Source organism: Pelophylax lessonae, assembly GCF_965119305.1.
Source record: "Pelophylax lessonae genome assembly, chromosome: 2".
NCBI lineage: Eukaryota > Metazoa > Chordata > Amphibia > Anura > Ranidae > Pelophylax > Pelophylax lessonae.
Window position 1 is genome coordinate 305,502,230 of NC_138769.1, and position 18,168 is coordinate 305,520,397.

General features: G+C 41.9%; 1 protein-coding gene across 3 annotated transcripts in view; it reads left to right on the forward strand.

Annotated features, from left to right (window-relative positions):
• The window catches only part of ACACA (acetyl-CoA carboxylase alpha), a 525,165-nt gene that overhangs the window by 235,086 nt on the left and 271,911 nt on the right, over positions 1 to 18,168 (forward strand). Inside the window, exon 29 of one of the 3 annotated variants that reach the window (XM_082245776.1) lies at positions 11,454 to 11,862. The exons of the other annotated variants lie outside the window; for them this stretch is intronic. Coding sequence (XP_082101902.1) covers positions 11,454 to 11,466 — 13 coding nt within the window. The 3' untranslated portion in view covers positions 11,467 to 11,862. Of the gene's footprint in view, positions 1 to 11,453; positions 11,863 to 18,168 lie in introns of those variants that run through there. 3 annotated transcript variants of the gene reach the window in all.

An 18,168-nucleotide genomic window follows, 5' to 3' on the forward strand; every position in this document is an offset into this window, starting at 1 on the left:
AGTGAAATTAATTGAACTCAGCACAGCGAAAAGTATTTTCACATTTTTGTAAAGCATTTGCACATTATGGAACATATACCTTAATCAAGAATTTCAGCGGTGGAATGGATAAACCAGTGCTTCCATTTAAATGTAGCACGTCAATTTCACCATTTAAAGTGGTGTTTAACTCAAAAAGAAAAGTTTTATTATATTGACACTTAATAATTCTTAAATGTGGTCACTGCATTCGTTTTCTTTTTTTTTTTTCCTTTATTTTCACCTGTTGATCTTACCAGTAAGTCTGCTTTTTTTCAAACCAAACTGTCCATCAAAACTGTCAGAAGGTGGAGATAAATCATTTAACAAAGACAGGGGTGCTTACGTTAACTTTATCTTTAGTTTAACTTTAAATTCAGTCAAGTTCAAATAAAGCTGCTAGTATAATGTAGTCAGCAGTGGCAGTCTGAATATTTCTGCTAATACAGATTTTAAGATGGAATTGCAATGGGCAGTGGGACCACCTTTTATAATTCAAAGGCTATTTTACAGCCTTATCAAAATAGTTTACAACTTATTTTCTTGGTTTAAATCCCAACTCTGGGCAAAAAAAGTTTTCTCATTCATTAATTGACAGACATCGCTCCTGATCTTCCTAACCATTGGCTTATACTGCCCCCTACAGGAGTAGGACAGTAAGCCGAAAAAAGTCTAGCTATGCCTATGGACAGTCTCGGTGGGCATACTCCCTCTCCCTGCTATAGGTACTTTGGTGACTCATGGAGTCTTTGGAGCACATCTCCCAACCTGATCCCCTCTCTGATGCTGTGGGGTCCTCCGGGTCCCAACTATCCATTGATGCACTGATGGCAGTCCTGAATTTCTTTGTGTACCGGGTAGAGGTGGCTTTCAGGCGACGAGCTAGCAAAAAGCACCCCCGCATTCCCCTGCCTCATCTGTCTCATCAGATCCTGAGTTTGATTTGGCTGCCGCGGCATGGGTCACCCTACTGGGTCTGCGAACATGCGCCTAGAATCCTCAGATAGTAAGGATGATTCCTCCACATCTGCAACATGTGCATATCTGGTGGACGCACTTATTGTATCTGTACGTGAGACCCTGAAGATGGAGGACGCAGCTGCGATGGAGGCGCAGGTTCCCTTTGGCACTCACAAGCCATCTAGAGCGGCAAAGGTGTTTCCTTTCCCTGCCTATTTTGACAGAATTGTCGCTAAAGTGTGGGGACAACCAAAGCGTCCCCTTGGGGGTCCTTAAGCAATTGGCTAGGGGATACCCCTATGAGGAGTGCCTTATTATGAAGTAGACTGTTCCAGTGGTGGACCCTCCGATTTACAGATTGAGCCCCATGATTCCGGTTGAAGAGGCTCTGGCTGACAGAAAGGTGGAGGCTGTAGCCTGCAATATGTACACTCTTCAGTGGTTGGGCACTGGGACCGGTATTCACCATTGCCCTGGTATCTCAAACTCTGACTGAGTGGGCTAAGCTTGACCTGGAGGGAGAACAACTCCCCCTACCTTTGGTGAGCTGGTGGAGCAGCTGGTCAAGGGGCTGCAGATTATTTGTGATGTCTCTTTGGATGTGGCTCCCATAGTGACTTGGCTCTCCATTTCGGCAGTGATCCTTCGGCGTGTCTTGTGGCTCAAATACCCGTCTGCGGACCAGACTTCTAAAAAGGTCTTGACTGATCTCCCCTTTCAAGGAGATCGCCTGTTTGGAGCTACCCTTGATGACGTCATTAAAGGTCTCTAAAGGGTAAAGAGTACCTTTCTTCCGCAGGCTACTAAGGGCAAGGACTCTCATTGTAGACGTGGGCCCTCCTTCTCGGCTCATAAGTTTTTTCGTCCCTCAGGGTCAACTGACAAGGGCTAGAAGCCTTTCAGGGCCTCCTCTGGAGTATCCAAACTAACCTGTCTGGCAAGCTGAGAGCAGGCTTCTCCAGACCCGCGGACAAGGCTCCTTCAGCATGAAGGTTTTTTTCCTTCCAACTTGCGCCTGTCCCCGGACTGCTTACAGGCTGTTTGGGGCGGTACAAGACCTGTTACTTCAGGGGCTGATTGTTCTGGTTCCGACTTTATAGGGTTTTTACTCAAACCTGTTTACAGTTTCCAGGATGGAAGGCAAGGTGCATCTTGGACCTCAAGGCACTGAACTGCTTTGTGCGGGTGCAGAAGTTCAGAATGGAGTCCATTCGTACGGTGGTGGCATTTCTGCATCAGGGGCATTTTCTTGCCTCTATCAACATCATGGATGCTTACCTTCACATTCCAATATGTACCACCAGCACTTCCTCCGCTTTGCCGTGGGAGAGGAGCATGATCAGTTTGTGGCATTACCATTTGATCTCGCTTCTGTTCCTCGGGTCTACACAAAAGTGTTAGCCCTGGTGCTAGCATTGTTACGCCAATGGGGGTTCGCAGTACTGGGCTACTAGAATGACCTCCTTCTGTGAGCGAAGTCTCCTACTGCTCTAGTGGAAAACCTGGAGATCACCATACGAACTCTGAGGGAGTTCAGCTGGATTTTGAATTTTGAGAAGTCTGCTCTGGTTCCATCCACGAAAGCTGGACTATCTGGGTCTGACTCTAGACTCTGCCTTAGCCAGAGTGCTCCTTCCTCTGGACAAACTCCAGAAATTACAGGCTGAAAATCATCTCCTGCTGTCCAGCAGATGGTCATCCCTCCCCACTTGCATGGGAGTGCTGGGCCTGATAGTGTCTTCCTTTGAGGTTGTTCCATTTGCACAGTTCCATACGAGGCCCCTGCAAAGAGAGATTCTGGCCAAATGGGACAAGACTCCGCAGTCTCTGGACAATCAGATCTGGCTGAGCCAGGGAACAAAAGAGTCCCTGATATGGTGGCTTCTTTCTCCGGCACTTTGGCTGGGCAAATCCTTCCTCCCCTTGTATTGGACAGTGGTCACCATGGATGCCAACCTATCCGGCTGGGGAGGCGTCCTTGGCAAAAATTCTGCTCAGGAGATCTGGACACTGGAAGAGTCCAGACTACTTATCAATGTTTTTGAACTCCGAGCAATCAGACTGTGCCTGGAACATTGGACGGATTGTCTTCAGGGATGTTCAGTGCACATTCAATCGAACAATGCTATGACTTTGGCTTATGTCAATCACCAGGGGGGCACAAGAAGTGTGCTGGTGGCTCTGGAGGTAGCCAGCATTCTGAGGTGGGCAGAATGGTTCGTTTTAACCTTCTCTGCCATAGAATTCCTCGGGGTGGAAAACTGGCAGGCAGATATCAGTTGGCAGGCATTGGACCAAGGGGAAATTTCCTTCATCCAGAGGTGTTTCATCAGTTGTGACTCTGGTGGGGCATTCCCAAGGTGGATCTGTTGGCCTCTCGGCTCAACAGAAAGGTGCAGAAGTTTGTGGCTCATTTTTGGGATTCTCTGGTGGACGCCACAGACACGCTGGTGGCCCTGTGGGGTCAGTATTGTCTGATTTACACCTTCCCTCCTCTCAAGCTGCTGCCAAGACTTCTTCGCAGGATTGAGGCAGAAGTGATTCCATTCATCTTAGTGGCCCCAGACTGGCCTCACCGGGCTTGGTACGGTGGGGGGGGGGGTGTGTTGGGCAGACTGGTTTTGAGTACTATCAGGGGACAGGTGTTGGCCTTAGCAGTCTTCTGTCAACGGCCTGTGCCCACATACTCCCTGGTGCATACTTTTCCTCAGGGAGTTAGGCACTTGGCCCCTCCAGTGCGGTCTCTGTTGCCGTCTTGGGACCTCAATTTGGTGCTCTCAGTCCTCCAGAAGCCTCCTTTTGAGAACATTCGGGAGATTCCCCTGCTTACACTGTTCGAGAAGGTGGCCTTCTTGGTGGCTGTCCCCTCTGCGCACATGGTGTCGGAATTGGTGGCGTTCTCGTGTCGTTCACCTTACTTGGTGGTTCACAGAGATAAGGTGGTTCTTCATCCCTGTTCGTCGTTCCTTCCAAACGTTGTCTCTGATTTTCATTTAAATGAAGATATTGTGTTGCCCCCCTGTTTCCTAGGCCAAAACATCTGAAGGAAATTGGCTTTCATGCCTTGGATGTGGTCTGGGCAATTTGGGTATGCCATGCAGCTACGGAGTCTTTTAGGAAGTCAGACTCACTATTTGTGCTCTCGAATCGACCTCGGACAGGGTTGTCTGCTTCCTCTGCGACCATTTTCAGATGGATCAGACAGACAGCCTATTTCATCAGGGGACAGGCTCCTCCTTTCCCTGTCAACACTTTACTTTAACGCTCAGTGCCTCCTGGGCCTTCCTCCTTAAGGCGTCAGTGATGCAGGTTAGCAAGACGGCCACCTGGTTGTTGGTGCACAGTTTCACAAAGTTCTATAAAGTGGATGTGTTGGCATCTGCGGAGGCTTCCTTTGGCTGCAAGGTTTTGCAGGCTGACCTGGTCCTCTTTGAGGGTGTTTTTTTTTTCAGGTGAGCTCCAGTTGCTTTGGTTGAGCTCCCATTTTCCTGATTGGCTATAGTTGACCTTGGGAATAAATTTTTTGCTGTTCCCACCCCTCCTGTTTAACACTGCTTTGGAACGTCCCAATGGTTAAGAAGATAAGGAACTGTGTTCGTCAATGAACGAAAGAGAAAATGGGATTTTTGACTTACCGTAAAATATTTTCTCTGATGTTCATTGACGGACACAGTACCCACCCCTCTGTAGAGTTGTAATTCTTCTGACACTGCTTGTAAAAAAACCTATAGCAGAGAGAGGGAGTATACCCCCCCGGGACTGCCCATAGGTGTAGCCAGACTTTTTTTCTGACTAGTGTCCTACTCCTGTAGGGGGCAGTATAACGCAATAGTAAGAAGATCAGGAACTGTGTCCGTCAATGCACATCAGAGAAAGGGATTTTACGGTAAGTCAAAAATCCCATTTATCCCTTGCAGTGGGGCTGTGCCCAAACCACAAGGATTTAGTGCTGGTTTTGTCTTGTGGAGAGGAGAAACCTTTATACTTACCTGGTCCTCCACTGGCAAACTATGCCCCACCCCCCCATGGTCCAGTGGTAGACTGTTCCTGGCATCCTCACGTCCAGAGCAGGTCTATGGAGCCTGCTCTGGGCTTGCTGATGTACGGATTCAAGACCGCTAGAGCGCAGAGGTGTAGGAGCTGCAAGGACCAGTCTTGTGCTAGGAGGATCAGATAAATACACTCACTGGCCACTTTATAGGTACACATGTTCAATTGCTCGGTAATATATCTCCTTTCTACTCCTCATGACAAAAGCCAGCTATTAACCTTCGCAGTGTGGAAAAACTTTTATTTTCTCGAGAATTCAGCTTTAACTAAAAAAAAACTAACATTTTAGATTTTCTACCCCTTTAGTCCCAGTTACAGTGTTTGAAAGGACAAACAGAGAGGATGAGACAATGGAGACACAGACGATAATAAAAAGCCAACAGAGGTTCTAACCCTAGTGTGCCTTACTCAGATGGAAAAAAGAGCTTCAGATAAATGTCAATTATATTAAATTAATTATTATTCCGAGTGGCTAAACTGGGAACTATTAAATTCAAAAGGATGTCAGAATTAGTACACAGTAGAAATTTAGTAAAACTCTTAGCTTTATATTTTAACATATCTAAGTGTTAAATAGTTAAATATATAATATTTTTTTTTGGGGGGGGGGGGGTTGGTTCTTTTTATGTATAATTTGTGATTGAACATGAAAATGGTGGATGTCATTTTTGCTCATTAGCTAAGCAGGCTATTTAAAGTGCTACAGGTGGTTGGGCTTTATCCTCCCTCTCACTATGCAAGCGTATGAGCTTGCAAGACTCATTAAAGACCATGCACTCCCAATGAAGATGTATTGTCTCTCTACAGCTAGGAAAGACTGTAATTGCACTGGGGTACTAAAAGCTCTCCCTAGTGACTAAATTACAAATATCTATATTTAATACAATAAGAAATTTACAGAAGGGCAATAATATAAATGTTATATTAAAGATTACTTTTAACACTTCACTACAACTCAAAATGTGCATTCATTTTGCTTTAAGAAACCATTGTCTTTTAGAGAAAAAAAAAAAATAGTGTGAATCCGGTTTCCAGGTTATTTCCCATATGCCATGACGCATTAAAAAAACTCTTCGTACTTTTTTTCATTCCTAAGAATCATCTTTGTGAATTTCTTGTCAAGCTTAGTCTAGCAATGGCATTGTCTTAGCTGAGCAGCAGTCCATTAATTTTAGTGCAGTCTTTTTTTAGGATGGGGTAAGCTTGCGATGAATAAATGAGCTGCACACACAAGGAAAGTAATCAGAATTGGAATAGGACACACAGCTGGGTCCATCTGCTCTCCATACTCTATGCGCACTTTAAAATAATGTGGTCCTATTTAATGCAGTTACTTCATAATTAATTCTTCTTTTTTTAAAAATTTAGTTCTGTTCCTACTACAGTTCTTGTCTTTAGTCTACATTTTTCTCTTAAGTCAGGATACGGAAGAGCTAATTTATTTTATAATGATCATTTATACTGTAACTTGTGTTTGTGATTTTTTTTTTTTTTTTTTTTGCTGTATGTTTAGAGATTGAGCTGCAATTTTTTTTCAAAGTAAAAAAAATTATTTAATGAAGGGAAAAATACTACATGCTCTGTATTTTTTAATTTAATTTAGTTTTTTTTGACATTTTCTGTCACAAACTGTTACTGGGTTTGATTTACTAAAGGTAAACTGTTCACTTTGCAAGGGAAGTTGCATTTTGTATTGGAATTTTCCCCAGAGCTTAGTGAATGTGGTGATGTTTTGCTGACTTCCATCATCCAACCATGTACTAGCAATGCTGTTTTTTTTATTCTTTTCCTTGCACATGATTGGGTTGTTTTTTAAAAGCGAAATTGCACCACATTTCCAAAGCTCTGGGAAAATGTATTTTTCTTTAGTAAGTCAACCACATTCCAAACTTAGAGATAAGCATATACTTAGTTTTTCTTTGCAGCAACCTGCAGTTACTGAACGAAACACAGTAGGGTGTGCCCGCTATGTGACAATTTTAAGACCGAACACATTGATCACTCAGTAGCTGCACAGAGATGTGTGTGTGAATACCATAATAAATCCCCTGTGTGTGTGTGTGTGTGTGTAATATATATTTTATTTTTTTTTTCAATGAAGTGCAAATAATCTACTCATTGACAGTGTAGGTATTTGTACAAATAATTGATGATGATTTCATCTATAGAATCTGCGATTTGTGAAATCTTTATTCCATTGCACGCAGATCTTTCTAATCTGTAGAGAATCATGCAATATAGTAAACCCTTAGAGTTGTGTTACTATATGAGTTATATGATTCTCTACATAGTGGACACCTTTGCATGCATACATTTAGGAGAATTGTAAAAATTGGTAGTTAACTGATTCACCTGTTTCAATAATTGATTCAATGCTCACTGGTAATAATAATTCAGAAAATCAAATTGGACAACTATTTGCTTCTGTTCTCCATAGAAATTAATCAGTTTGAACTAGGATGTATTTGTAGATGCCTAGTAGTACAATGTGTAGAAGAGAGAGCAGCTTCTCCACAAAAACCTGTTTCAAGTGATATTTTTTGTTACCTGTTTATTTTCCTATCTGTTTTCATCTAGATGTGCACATCAAAAAAAAAAAAAAAAAAAAGCAAAATGGACATACAGGTGCATCTCATAAAATTAGAAAATCATCAAAAAGTTGATTTTTTTCAGTTATTCAATTCAAAAAGTGAAACTCATATATTTTATATAGATGCGTTACACACAGAGTGATATATTTCAAGCATTCCTTTCTTTTAATTTTGATGATTATGGCTTACAGTTGGGGAAAACCCAAAATTCAGTATCTCAGAAAATTAGAATATTACATAAGACCAATGAAAAACAGACAGTTGAGGCACATTTGTAACTCCCTTCAGCTGCCTGTCAAAACCAGAAGTGGATACCAGACAGCTCCATGCAGGTTGCCGTGGACATAAAGCTGTGCCTTGTGGTGCAGCAAAAAAACAGGGCATGTTGTGTTCAGCAGGTGATACTGTATACCAGGACATTGTTGCAGTATAGTAAAGAGGGATTTGATTGTGAAATCTCTCTTCAAACAGGCATCCCTTACCGATTGCTTGCTAACCAGATGCTGCTATCAACACAATCCACCACAAAACTTACATAGTTAGTCTGGATGAAAAAAACACAAGTTCATCTAGTTCAACCAATAAAAGGGAAAGAAAAAATAAATAAATCATACAACCCTATACACAATCCTATACCCACAGTTGATCCTGAGGAAGGCAAAAAACCCCAGCAAAGCATGATCCAATTTGCTACAGCAGGGGAAAGAATTTCTTCCTGATCCCCTGAGAGACAATCGGATATTCCTCGGATCGACTTTACCTATAAGTGTTTTTACAATACAGATAAAAAGTGATTTTTGTATTTTTTTTTTTATGGGAAAAAACATATCACAGTTGTTTAGGATACACATACAATTCAGTTAAATATTTATGTCACTTGTATGGCAGTTTTCTTTAAAACTACCTGCACCTAATTCAGGCAAGCATTAATGCCAGTTTCATTAACATCACCAGCACTGGCAACAAATTCAGGTAGTTTTAATTCTCGCCTTTATAGAAAAATATTGAAATGACAGTAGCAGATTCTTAAAGAATTGCCGCCACTTTGCAGATTAGGAAGCTGGTGGTAATTACGACCAGATCTAAGCTTAACTGCAAACAGCAGTGGGCAGATTTGAAAGTCGCTATTGACCTAAATATTTGCTATAGATCTGCCCACTTCCATGCACTGTCAATCAAAAGGTAGGCAAACTGCTAGGTGTCTTTATGCCCCAGGTTGACATGGTGTCCACCGTAGCATTTGCAGTGGCAAAGCAGTGAAGGACTAGCTATAAGAGGGAATACTTCAACGCAGTTGGCCAGTTTAGGCATGTATTGCAATATGTGTGAACTAAAAAATCCCTGTTTTTCATTGCATAGTTTGCTGGAAAGGGTGTATAGCGGTGTGCAGAGGGTCCGTCCAGAATTTGCACTGATGAGGAACTAGCCTCTCAGTTCCCCATCAGACTCTACTTACTCCACTGCAAAAATCCTCGGTTATGTGCATGTCTGTGTGAGGGACACAGTGGCTGGGGAGGGAGTGTAAATGTCAACAAGTTAGGCTAAAAACCTCAATATACAGGTGCATCTCATACAATTATAATATAATCAAAAAGTTAATTTATTTTAGTAATTCAATTCAAAAAGTGGAACTTATATATTTTACATAGATGCGCTACACACAGAGTGATATATTTTAAGCATTTCTTTCTTTTGTTTTGAGGATTATGGCTAGTGAAAATCCAAAATTCCGTATCTCAGAAAATCAGAAGATTACACAAGACCAATAAAAAAAAAAAAGGATTTTTGAATACAGAAATTTTGACTTAGTGAAAAGTATGTCCATGTTCATACTATGTGCATATAGTATGCATTCGATACTTGGTCGGGGCTCCTTTTGCATGAATTACTGCATCAGTGTGGCGTGGCATGGAGATGATCAGCCTATGGCACTGCTGAGGTGTTATGGAAGTCCAGGTAGCTTTGATAGTGGCCTTCAGCTCGTCTGCATTGTTGGGTCTGGTGTCTCTCATTTTCCTCTTGAAAATACCCCACATATTCTCTATGGGGCTAAGGTCAGGCAAGTTTGCTGGCCGATCAGGCACAGTGATAATGTGACCATTAAACCAGGTATTGGTACTTTTGGCATGTGCCAAGTCCTGCAGGAAAATGAAATCAGCATCTCCATGAAGCTAGTCAGTGGGAAGCATGAAGTGCTCCAGAATTTCCTGCTAGAGGGCTGCACTGACTTTGAATTTGATAAAACACAGTGGACCAACACCAGCAGATGACATGGCTCCCCAAATCATCATTGACATTTTGCATTTCATTTGGAAATCAAGGTCCTGGAGTCTGGAGAAAGAGTGGAGAGGCACAGAATCCAAGTTGCATGAGGTCCAGTGTGAAGTTTCCACAGTAAGTGATGATTTGGGGAGTCATGTCATCTGCTGGTGTTGGTCCACTGTGTTTTATCAAGCCCAAAGTCAGCGCAACCCTCTAGCAGGAAATTCTAGAGCACTTCATGCTTCCCTCGGCTTACCAGCTTTATGTAAATGCTGCATTTATTTTCCAGCAGGACTTGGCACCTGTCCACACTGCCAAAAGTACCAATACCTGGTTTAATGATCATGGCTTCACTGTGCTTGATTGGCCAGCAAACTCACCTGACCTAAACCCCATATAGAATCTGTGGTTTATCGTTTAAGAGGATGATGAGAGACACCAGACCCAACAATACAGATGAGATGCAAGTCTCTATCAAAGCAACCTGGGCTTCCATAACACCTCAGCAGTGCCACAGGCTGATCACCTTCATGCTACGCTACATTGATGCAGTAATTCTTTCAAAAGGAGCCCTGACCAAGTATTGAGTGTATACTATACTGTACATTGACATACTTTTCACTAAGCCAACATTTCTGTATTAAAAATCCTTTTTTTGCTGCCTGACATTGTCCTTTTGAAAGGTGCCCTAATCCCGTGGGAGAACTTCTAAATCGTGTTTGGGTACTTTAAGCTCCTTGAGATAAACCCTTCACAATTCTAGAAAATAAAAACTTATAAGTAAATTATAGGCTAAGTTGAACCTTCCAAAGGGGCATTTGTTAAGTATCTTCATGGAGTGCTTCATTTTATAATAAAAGTTGAAAAATGTTGCTCTTGTAGAACATAGGTGCAATTCACTTTGGTTTGGTTTCCTCTTGACCTATTTATAGGCATCATTTCAAACAACCAGCCTATACTCTTGCTGACTTTTTTTACAGCAGAAGTAAATCCTCCTATCCTTTACAGCCATGGAAGCTTCCATCTTAGCCGCTGATCTGCAGTTGCCATGGTGTTGCACATGTGAACAATTATGACATCACTTGATGGCTTAGCAGTTCAGCTAAAAGAATGCCTTGAATATAACAGTTTTGGGAAATGGTTAAATTGATGGGTTTAGTTCTGCTTAAAAAGGCAAAATAGCAATTAGAAATTGAAGTATCTATAGCAACTTATTAGAACTTATTCTGACTGTTGTAAGGGATGAAATTTAACATTCCACAGAAATGGAAATAAATGTGCTGTGACTTGATCATTTTTGAGGTCAGGCAGCTCAAGGGCTTTGACTGTCTATAGACAGCCTTGGTTGGGCTGTTTTATTTTACTTATGCCCATGTGCTAGATGCCATTTTGTTAAAATACTTTAAGAAATACATGGAAGTATATATACAGGAACAACAAAAAGATGAGAAGCATAACTATCACAAAGAGTTTTGAGATACATCAATCTGTGTGTCTACTCATCTTTTTTTCTCTAATGCTTCTTCACTAGAGAACAAGCACAGTTCAAACGCATACACCTTTTCTTTATAGGAATAGTCTTTAGGACCCATAAATCTGCTCCCCGCTGTGGTTTCAACTGCCATGAATAAGAGGAAGTGTAAATGTCTGGCATCCATTGTTCAGCTGTCCCTTCTGAGCCAAGCCTGGATTTATTTTTCATGTTTTGCTGATGATTGCTGAAATGTATGTCTTTGTAAGCAAAAAGGTCAGTCAGTGTACTGGAAAAACAGTGTGTTTTTTATCACAAGACTCGTTTTGTCAAGGTCTTCAGCCATTCTCTGATATCAAGGCTGAGAATTACATGTGTCACATGAATCATCCTTGTTTATATTATCCATCATAATTTCTGCCTTAAGTCCCCATAATATAGTGCGTGATTACATGCTTGATTTACAGCTTCGGGATAATTATGAGTAACTTGTTAGAGTTCAGTTTCCAAGCTTGAAGAAACCCAAGGAACACTTACAGAATATGAGCGAAAAAATAAATTACCTTGTTTTTAAAAGATACAAGCAACTACAATATTCTATCTATCTATCTATCTATCTATCTATCTATCTATCTATCTATCTATCTATCTATCTATCTATCTATCTATCTATCTATCTATCTATCTATCTATCTATCTATCTATCTATCTATCCTAGTTTTTACTTACATTTGTAGAACTATGTTGCCATTTGTGGGTCATTAAAGACTGATTTTCCACCTAGACCAGGGGTGTCCAACGTTTTGACCTTCCTGGGCCACATTGAAAGAAGAGGAATTGTCTTGGGCCACACATAAAATACACGAACAATAAGGATAGCTGATAAACAGAAAAAGTCAGGCAGATCACAAGTTAATGATCACTGATATAGATAATGTGCCTATCTAAGTAATACAACTTAATTTTTTTTGTAATTATAAAAGGGGGGGCTAAAACTAGTGCGATAACGCATTAGTATCTGGTTCGGTGGAGGTAGTGGCAATTATCAATGATTTCTCAAGGTGCTCATCAGATATTTTGGTTCTAATTTTGCCCTTTGAAAAATAGTTGCTTACAAATATAGGCGCTGCCGAAAACTTATGACATGAATAAGGTGTGATTGTGAAGAGTGGGATATCTTTCTTTGGGAATATAAATCTTCTATAAGTCCATTAAAGTGACACTGTCACATTTTTCTTCAGCTGCATGTGTTCACTGTTTGAACGCATTTTTATTAAAAAAAAAAACATTTTTGGGTAAGAGTTACATTTTTGTGTTGGACCGCATTCATAGCCGTCTTGGGCCGCAGGTTGGACACCCCTGCTTTAGACTGATTTTTCATTTAGCAGAGCTAAATCACTTTACCTGTCACTTTTGGTTATATCAACCCATTAAGAAAATTAGCTTATGCTTTAAAAGTGTTTTTCTTTAGTCTACTTCATCAACCAGTACAGATAGTCTTGTTTATGTGTGGTATTATTTTAAAAACCTTGTTTAGTTAAATGTTATGTGAGGGTAGCCATAATTTATGTGCTTCATACATACATACAAACATACATATAAAGTACATGCTTCGCTTCTTTCTTGATGATTGTGCTTTAATGCTGCTCACATCAATTCAAGTCTTCAAGTCAATGAAGAGTGATAATGATTCACTGAATATAACAGTCTCTAGGTGGCTTATCTAGTAGTTCATTTTATCTCAGCATTCATTCAGCAAGGATGAAATACAGCTAACTAGTGCAAGGAGACATGTCAAAGCTGTATATAGTAGAGGAATTGTGCAAAAACGTTAATAAAAATAACTTTACTTTACAGTAATAACACAATACATGCTGTAAATGCAGTATAAATTTTGCTTCAAATCATACCACCTATAAATGTACACCAACCATTATTATGTCTCGTCCTTTATCATATTATAACACATAGTTTTCCACATCTTTGGCTTCAATGGTAAGGGAAAACTGAATTTCAAGATCCTTACAAAACCATCCTGACCTTTTACATACCTTACTGTGCATTGTATTAAGTAGAGAAATAGAAGCATTTATTTCTGATTGGTAACAATACATGCTGGAAATGTACTGATCCAACCTTGAAGCAGTGTACAATTACACAAAACTGTCATTCCCAAGTAGCATTCTTCATGCCTAGGTCTTTTTTTAATAATCAGATAATACAGGACCCCCTTTTCATATGAAACAGCTGTAACTGCCTTTTGGAAAAAGCCCATTTTGTCCATTGCTGTGCTATTAAATAAACCCCTAAGATTTTTCACCTGCAGTTTATGCTTTGGGGTTGTACATATTGGCTGTGTTTCCTGCACTACAGCATATGAATAGAAAAGAACAAGTAGTATCAATAAAGATATACAAAAACTTATAAAGTTGTAATGTGGTCAGGATAGGGCAAATTACCATCTGGGTTCCTCTTTAGATGAAATCGAAACCAAAAGGATGCTTAAAGGAAAATTCAACTTGTATAAAATCATGTATATAATTACTACATAAACCATTTTGTACTTAAATCCTAATAACAATAACCTTTACGTTTCAATCTTCAACCATTGCAATTTTCTAAAATTGTTAAATGTCCACAGAAAGTCGAGTTCTGCACAAGGCTCATGCCAACGTCATTGAGTTCCTAAAACTAGAGGTCTATCCTTGTTTGGTGATTTTCCTATACATCCTTATGTTTTTTATATTTATGTGAGTGTATTTACTTTTTTAATAAATATGCTACCAGCTTTTATTGCACTATAGAGAGGCGCTTTTCTTCTTTCTTTACATGAATACCCTCATGTGGAGTTTTGGTTGGTTTGCCTAGTGGTGGAGACACAGTTGTTAAGAGAAAGCAGGGGGAAGGAGAGTGGCAGGCGTGCAGTGATTCCTTATGTTACATGACTTCTCTTGAGAAAAGAGGGTCATGGTAATCTGGTAAGCAAGCACCTTATCACACTTCAGGTGACGATGGTTGTTGGTGACACTTTTTGGTTTTCAATTTTCTTAATGAGCACTCTATCATGGTCATATTGGACATAATTATTTGGACTTTCTGTGGACTTTATGAGATTCATTTTTGGGTTTTGTTTTTATATGTTTTATATATCAATTATGTCACTGATATTTGTAATTTGGGTATAGCGCAATACTTTTTTATATTTATGTTCACTGGGAGGGATATTTTCTCTTATGTGTTTGCAGCTTAACCTTTTTGTATTTGCATAAGTGCACGGGTTATTTTTTCTTTGTATGCGCTCTACCTCAACTCACTGACCAAGACTGGCCCTATTCCACCCGATGCACTCTGGGGACACATAACGGTTCTCCCAAAAGAAGGGAAGGAGGCAGCATTTTGTCAGAGCTAGTTAATCTTTGATATTAAGATACTTGTGAAAATCTTAGCGAATCGCTTTAAGGAGTTTATCGGGAACATAGTTTATAGAGATTAAGTGATTTTTGTTACAGGGAGGGAAGGCAGAGAACTCCTCTCTTCTGATGCCAAAAAAGCCTTTGACAGCGTAGATTGGCTGTTAAGATTACTGGTACTGTGAAGGCTCGGATTGGGGAACAAGATGCAGGCTTAGATTGAGGCTCTTTATTCTAACCCCACAGCCCAAGTAAATGTGAACCAGGTTCTTTTTAATCTCCCTTCAGTTTAGCTAATGGGTTCAGGCAGGGGTGCCCATTATCCCTTTTACTTTTCATCCTGGTAATGGAAGTTTTTTTGCGCAAGGTTAGAGTTAGAATTCTAACATCTTGGGGGATTACTGTAGGCTCCATCCGCTTTTGCCGATGATGTCCTTTTTTCCTTTGTTAACCCCTGGGTACCGCTCCCGAATTTATTGGGTGATCTGGAGTGATTAAAAGCTTTGTCCGACTTTAAAATGAATTTAGGAACATCAGTCATAATGCCTAATTATATTTCATGGGAGGATAGGAAGGTGTTGGAGAAGTATTTTCCTATTAAGTGGCAGGACGACCTAATCACCTAGAGCTTGCCACATACTTCTTTTGTCTGGAACGGCAAGCCTCCTCGTTTGTCATATGCCCCCATGCAATGGGCTAAACTGCATGGAGGGTTTGGCCTCCTTGATCTTACCCTGTTTTACCAGGCGAATGCTTTGATGTGTAAAATCAACTGGAATTATAATACCCAGGATAAACTGTGGGTCACTGAGGGGAAGATGTTAGCAGGCAGAAATATGGCACACACGTCATGGCTACAGCTTAAATGCAGGGGACTGTCTTTCTAGCAACTTTAGTAGTCTGGGATGGTTTGAACCGAAAGTATAATCTAGCCCAGCCCAACTTTCTCCTTTTGGAGGTTTTCCTTGGTTCTCCCTTGGAGAACAGCTAGCATTTTAAGGCACTGGGTGGGGCAGGGGAAAAAAGATGTTTCAATTTATGCAGGGTTTAGAGTTGAAATTCCTTTCAGAACTTAGATGGGAATTGGGCACAATTGTGATAGACGGGTAGAAAAACTCTGTTACATTTTTTTTTTTCGGTAGCTCCAGTGACCAGTGCGCTTGCAAGAGACTCTGTCTCTATTTGAGGTCTTAAATTTAAATTAAAAATAATTAGGCCGCGGCTTTGCGGCCTACTGGTCGGGAGCTATGTGGGGTTGCCCCGGTGAGGGTGGCTGAAGCCATTACCCTCCGTTTGGGCATTCACCCTCCCCTCCGCTGCCCCTGGATGGTTGGCTCTGCTGGGGCTCGCGCCTAAGTGGGTGGGCATCCACTAAAATTTAAGCCGTGCAGCTTGGCGCCTCCCCTGAAAGGGGTAATGCTGTGGGGGTGGTTTATTTTTTGATGGCAGCCATGCTGCCATTATTGTGTAAGACCTTTTTTTAGTGCTGCAAGACCATCAGGGTAGCCTGCCTGCACGTCTGCATCACGGCGGGCGGCCCCCTTTTAAGGGGGCTATTTCCTATCATGCGGACCTCCTATGGAGGGGCTCAGAGGGCGACCCCTTGTTTTTTTGCGGGGTCCAGTGGGTGGTCCATTTGTGAGCCCTTGGTCGGCGTCACCTTTGCGGGATCGCAGTCGACGGCACTCCCCTGATTGTTATGTTTTCCGGGTGAGCTTAGTATATAGCGCCCCCTGCCCTCCCCTGCATCATCTGTCTTGTCAGATCCTGAATCTGATTTGGCCACCACAGACATGGATCACCCTACTGGGTCTGCGTCCACGCATCCTGAGTGCTCAGATAGTGAGGATGATTCATCTGCTCCTCTAGCCGTGCATGAAAAGGCGCTGGTGGATGCACTGATTGTGTCAGTGCGTGAAACTTTAAATTGGAGGATGCGGCTGATGCTGCATCTGAGGCGCCGGTCACTTTTGGCACCCACAGGCCCTCCAAAGCGGCGAGAGTGTTCTCCTTTCTCGCTTACTTTGACAATATTGTCACAAAACATTAGGGTTGTCCAAAATGCACTCTTATAGTCCCTAAGCGTTTTGTTATGCAATATCCTTATGAGAATTCCCTGCTTAAAAAGTGGACGGTCCCAACTGTAGTGGACTTGTTGGTTTCCAGGTTAAATTATGCTACCTTAATTCCGGTTGAGGAGTCCCCTACCTTTAAAGATCCGGGTGAAAGGAGGGCGGAGGCTCTGGCCCTGTTATATGTTCACTGTGGTTAGTTCGGCACTTAGCCTGGTATTTACTATTGCCCTGGTGTCGCAAATTCTGACCGAGTGGGCTAAACTTTTATGCCGGGACCTGGAGAGGAAAAAGCTTCCCCCTGCCTTTGTGGAGCTGGCGGATCAGTTGGTCCAGGGGCTACAGTTGATCTGTGATGCCTCTTTAGATGTGGCTCCTTTGATTTCCAGGCTGCCTGTATCAGCTGTGTTCCTTCGGCTTTTTCTCTGGCTGAAATGCTGGTCTGTGTACCAGACTTCTAAGAAAGTTATCTGATCTCCCCTTTGTAGGGGATCGCCTGTTTGGAGCTTCCCTGGATGACATCATTGAGGATGTCACAGGGGGGAAGAGTACTCTTCTTCCACAGGCTACCAAGGGCAAGGAGCACCGTCGTAGATGTGGGCCATTCTTCTCGGCTTATAAGTGGCCTTTTCGTCCCGCAGCGTCTCAGTTATTCGGTCTGGCTACAAGATCGAGTTTTGGTCTTATCCTCCGAAAGGCTTCTTCCCTTTCAACCTGCACTTGTACCCAGATCGCTTACAAGGTCTCTTTGGGGCAGTTACTTTAAGGGGTGATTGTCCCGGTTCCGACTTCTGAACATTTTCAGGGGTTTTACTCAACCCTTTTTACAGTTCCCAGGAAGGAAGGCAAGGTACGTCCAATTTTGGATCTCAAAGCTCTAAACTGCGTTGTGCGGGTACAGAAGTCCCGAATGGAGTCCATTTGCACGGTATTGGTGCCCCTACCTCTGGGATTTTCACACTTGTATCTGCATTGACGCCTACCTTCAAATTCCAATATGTGCCGGTCACCAGCGCTTCCCCTACTTTGCCGTGGGCGGAGAGCATTATCAGTTTGTGGCAAAACCCTTTGGTCTCGCCTCTGCTCCTCAGGTCTTCACAAATATGTTGGCCCTTGTGCTAGCATTGTTGCGTCAGCGGGGGATTGTGGTACTGGGGTACCTGGACGATCTTCTTCTGCGAGCGGAGTCTCCAACTGCTCTGATGGACAACTTGGAGATTACTCTGCAAACTCTGAGGGAGTTTGGTTGGATTCTGAACTTTCAGAAGTCTGCTCTAGTTCCGTCCACAAAACTGGACTATCGGGGTCTGACTCCGGACTAGGCCTCAGCCAGA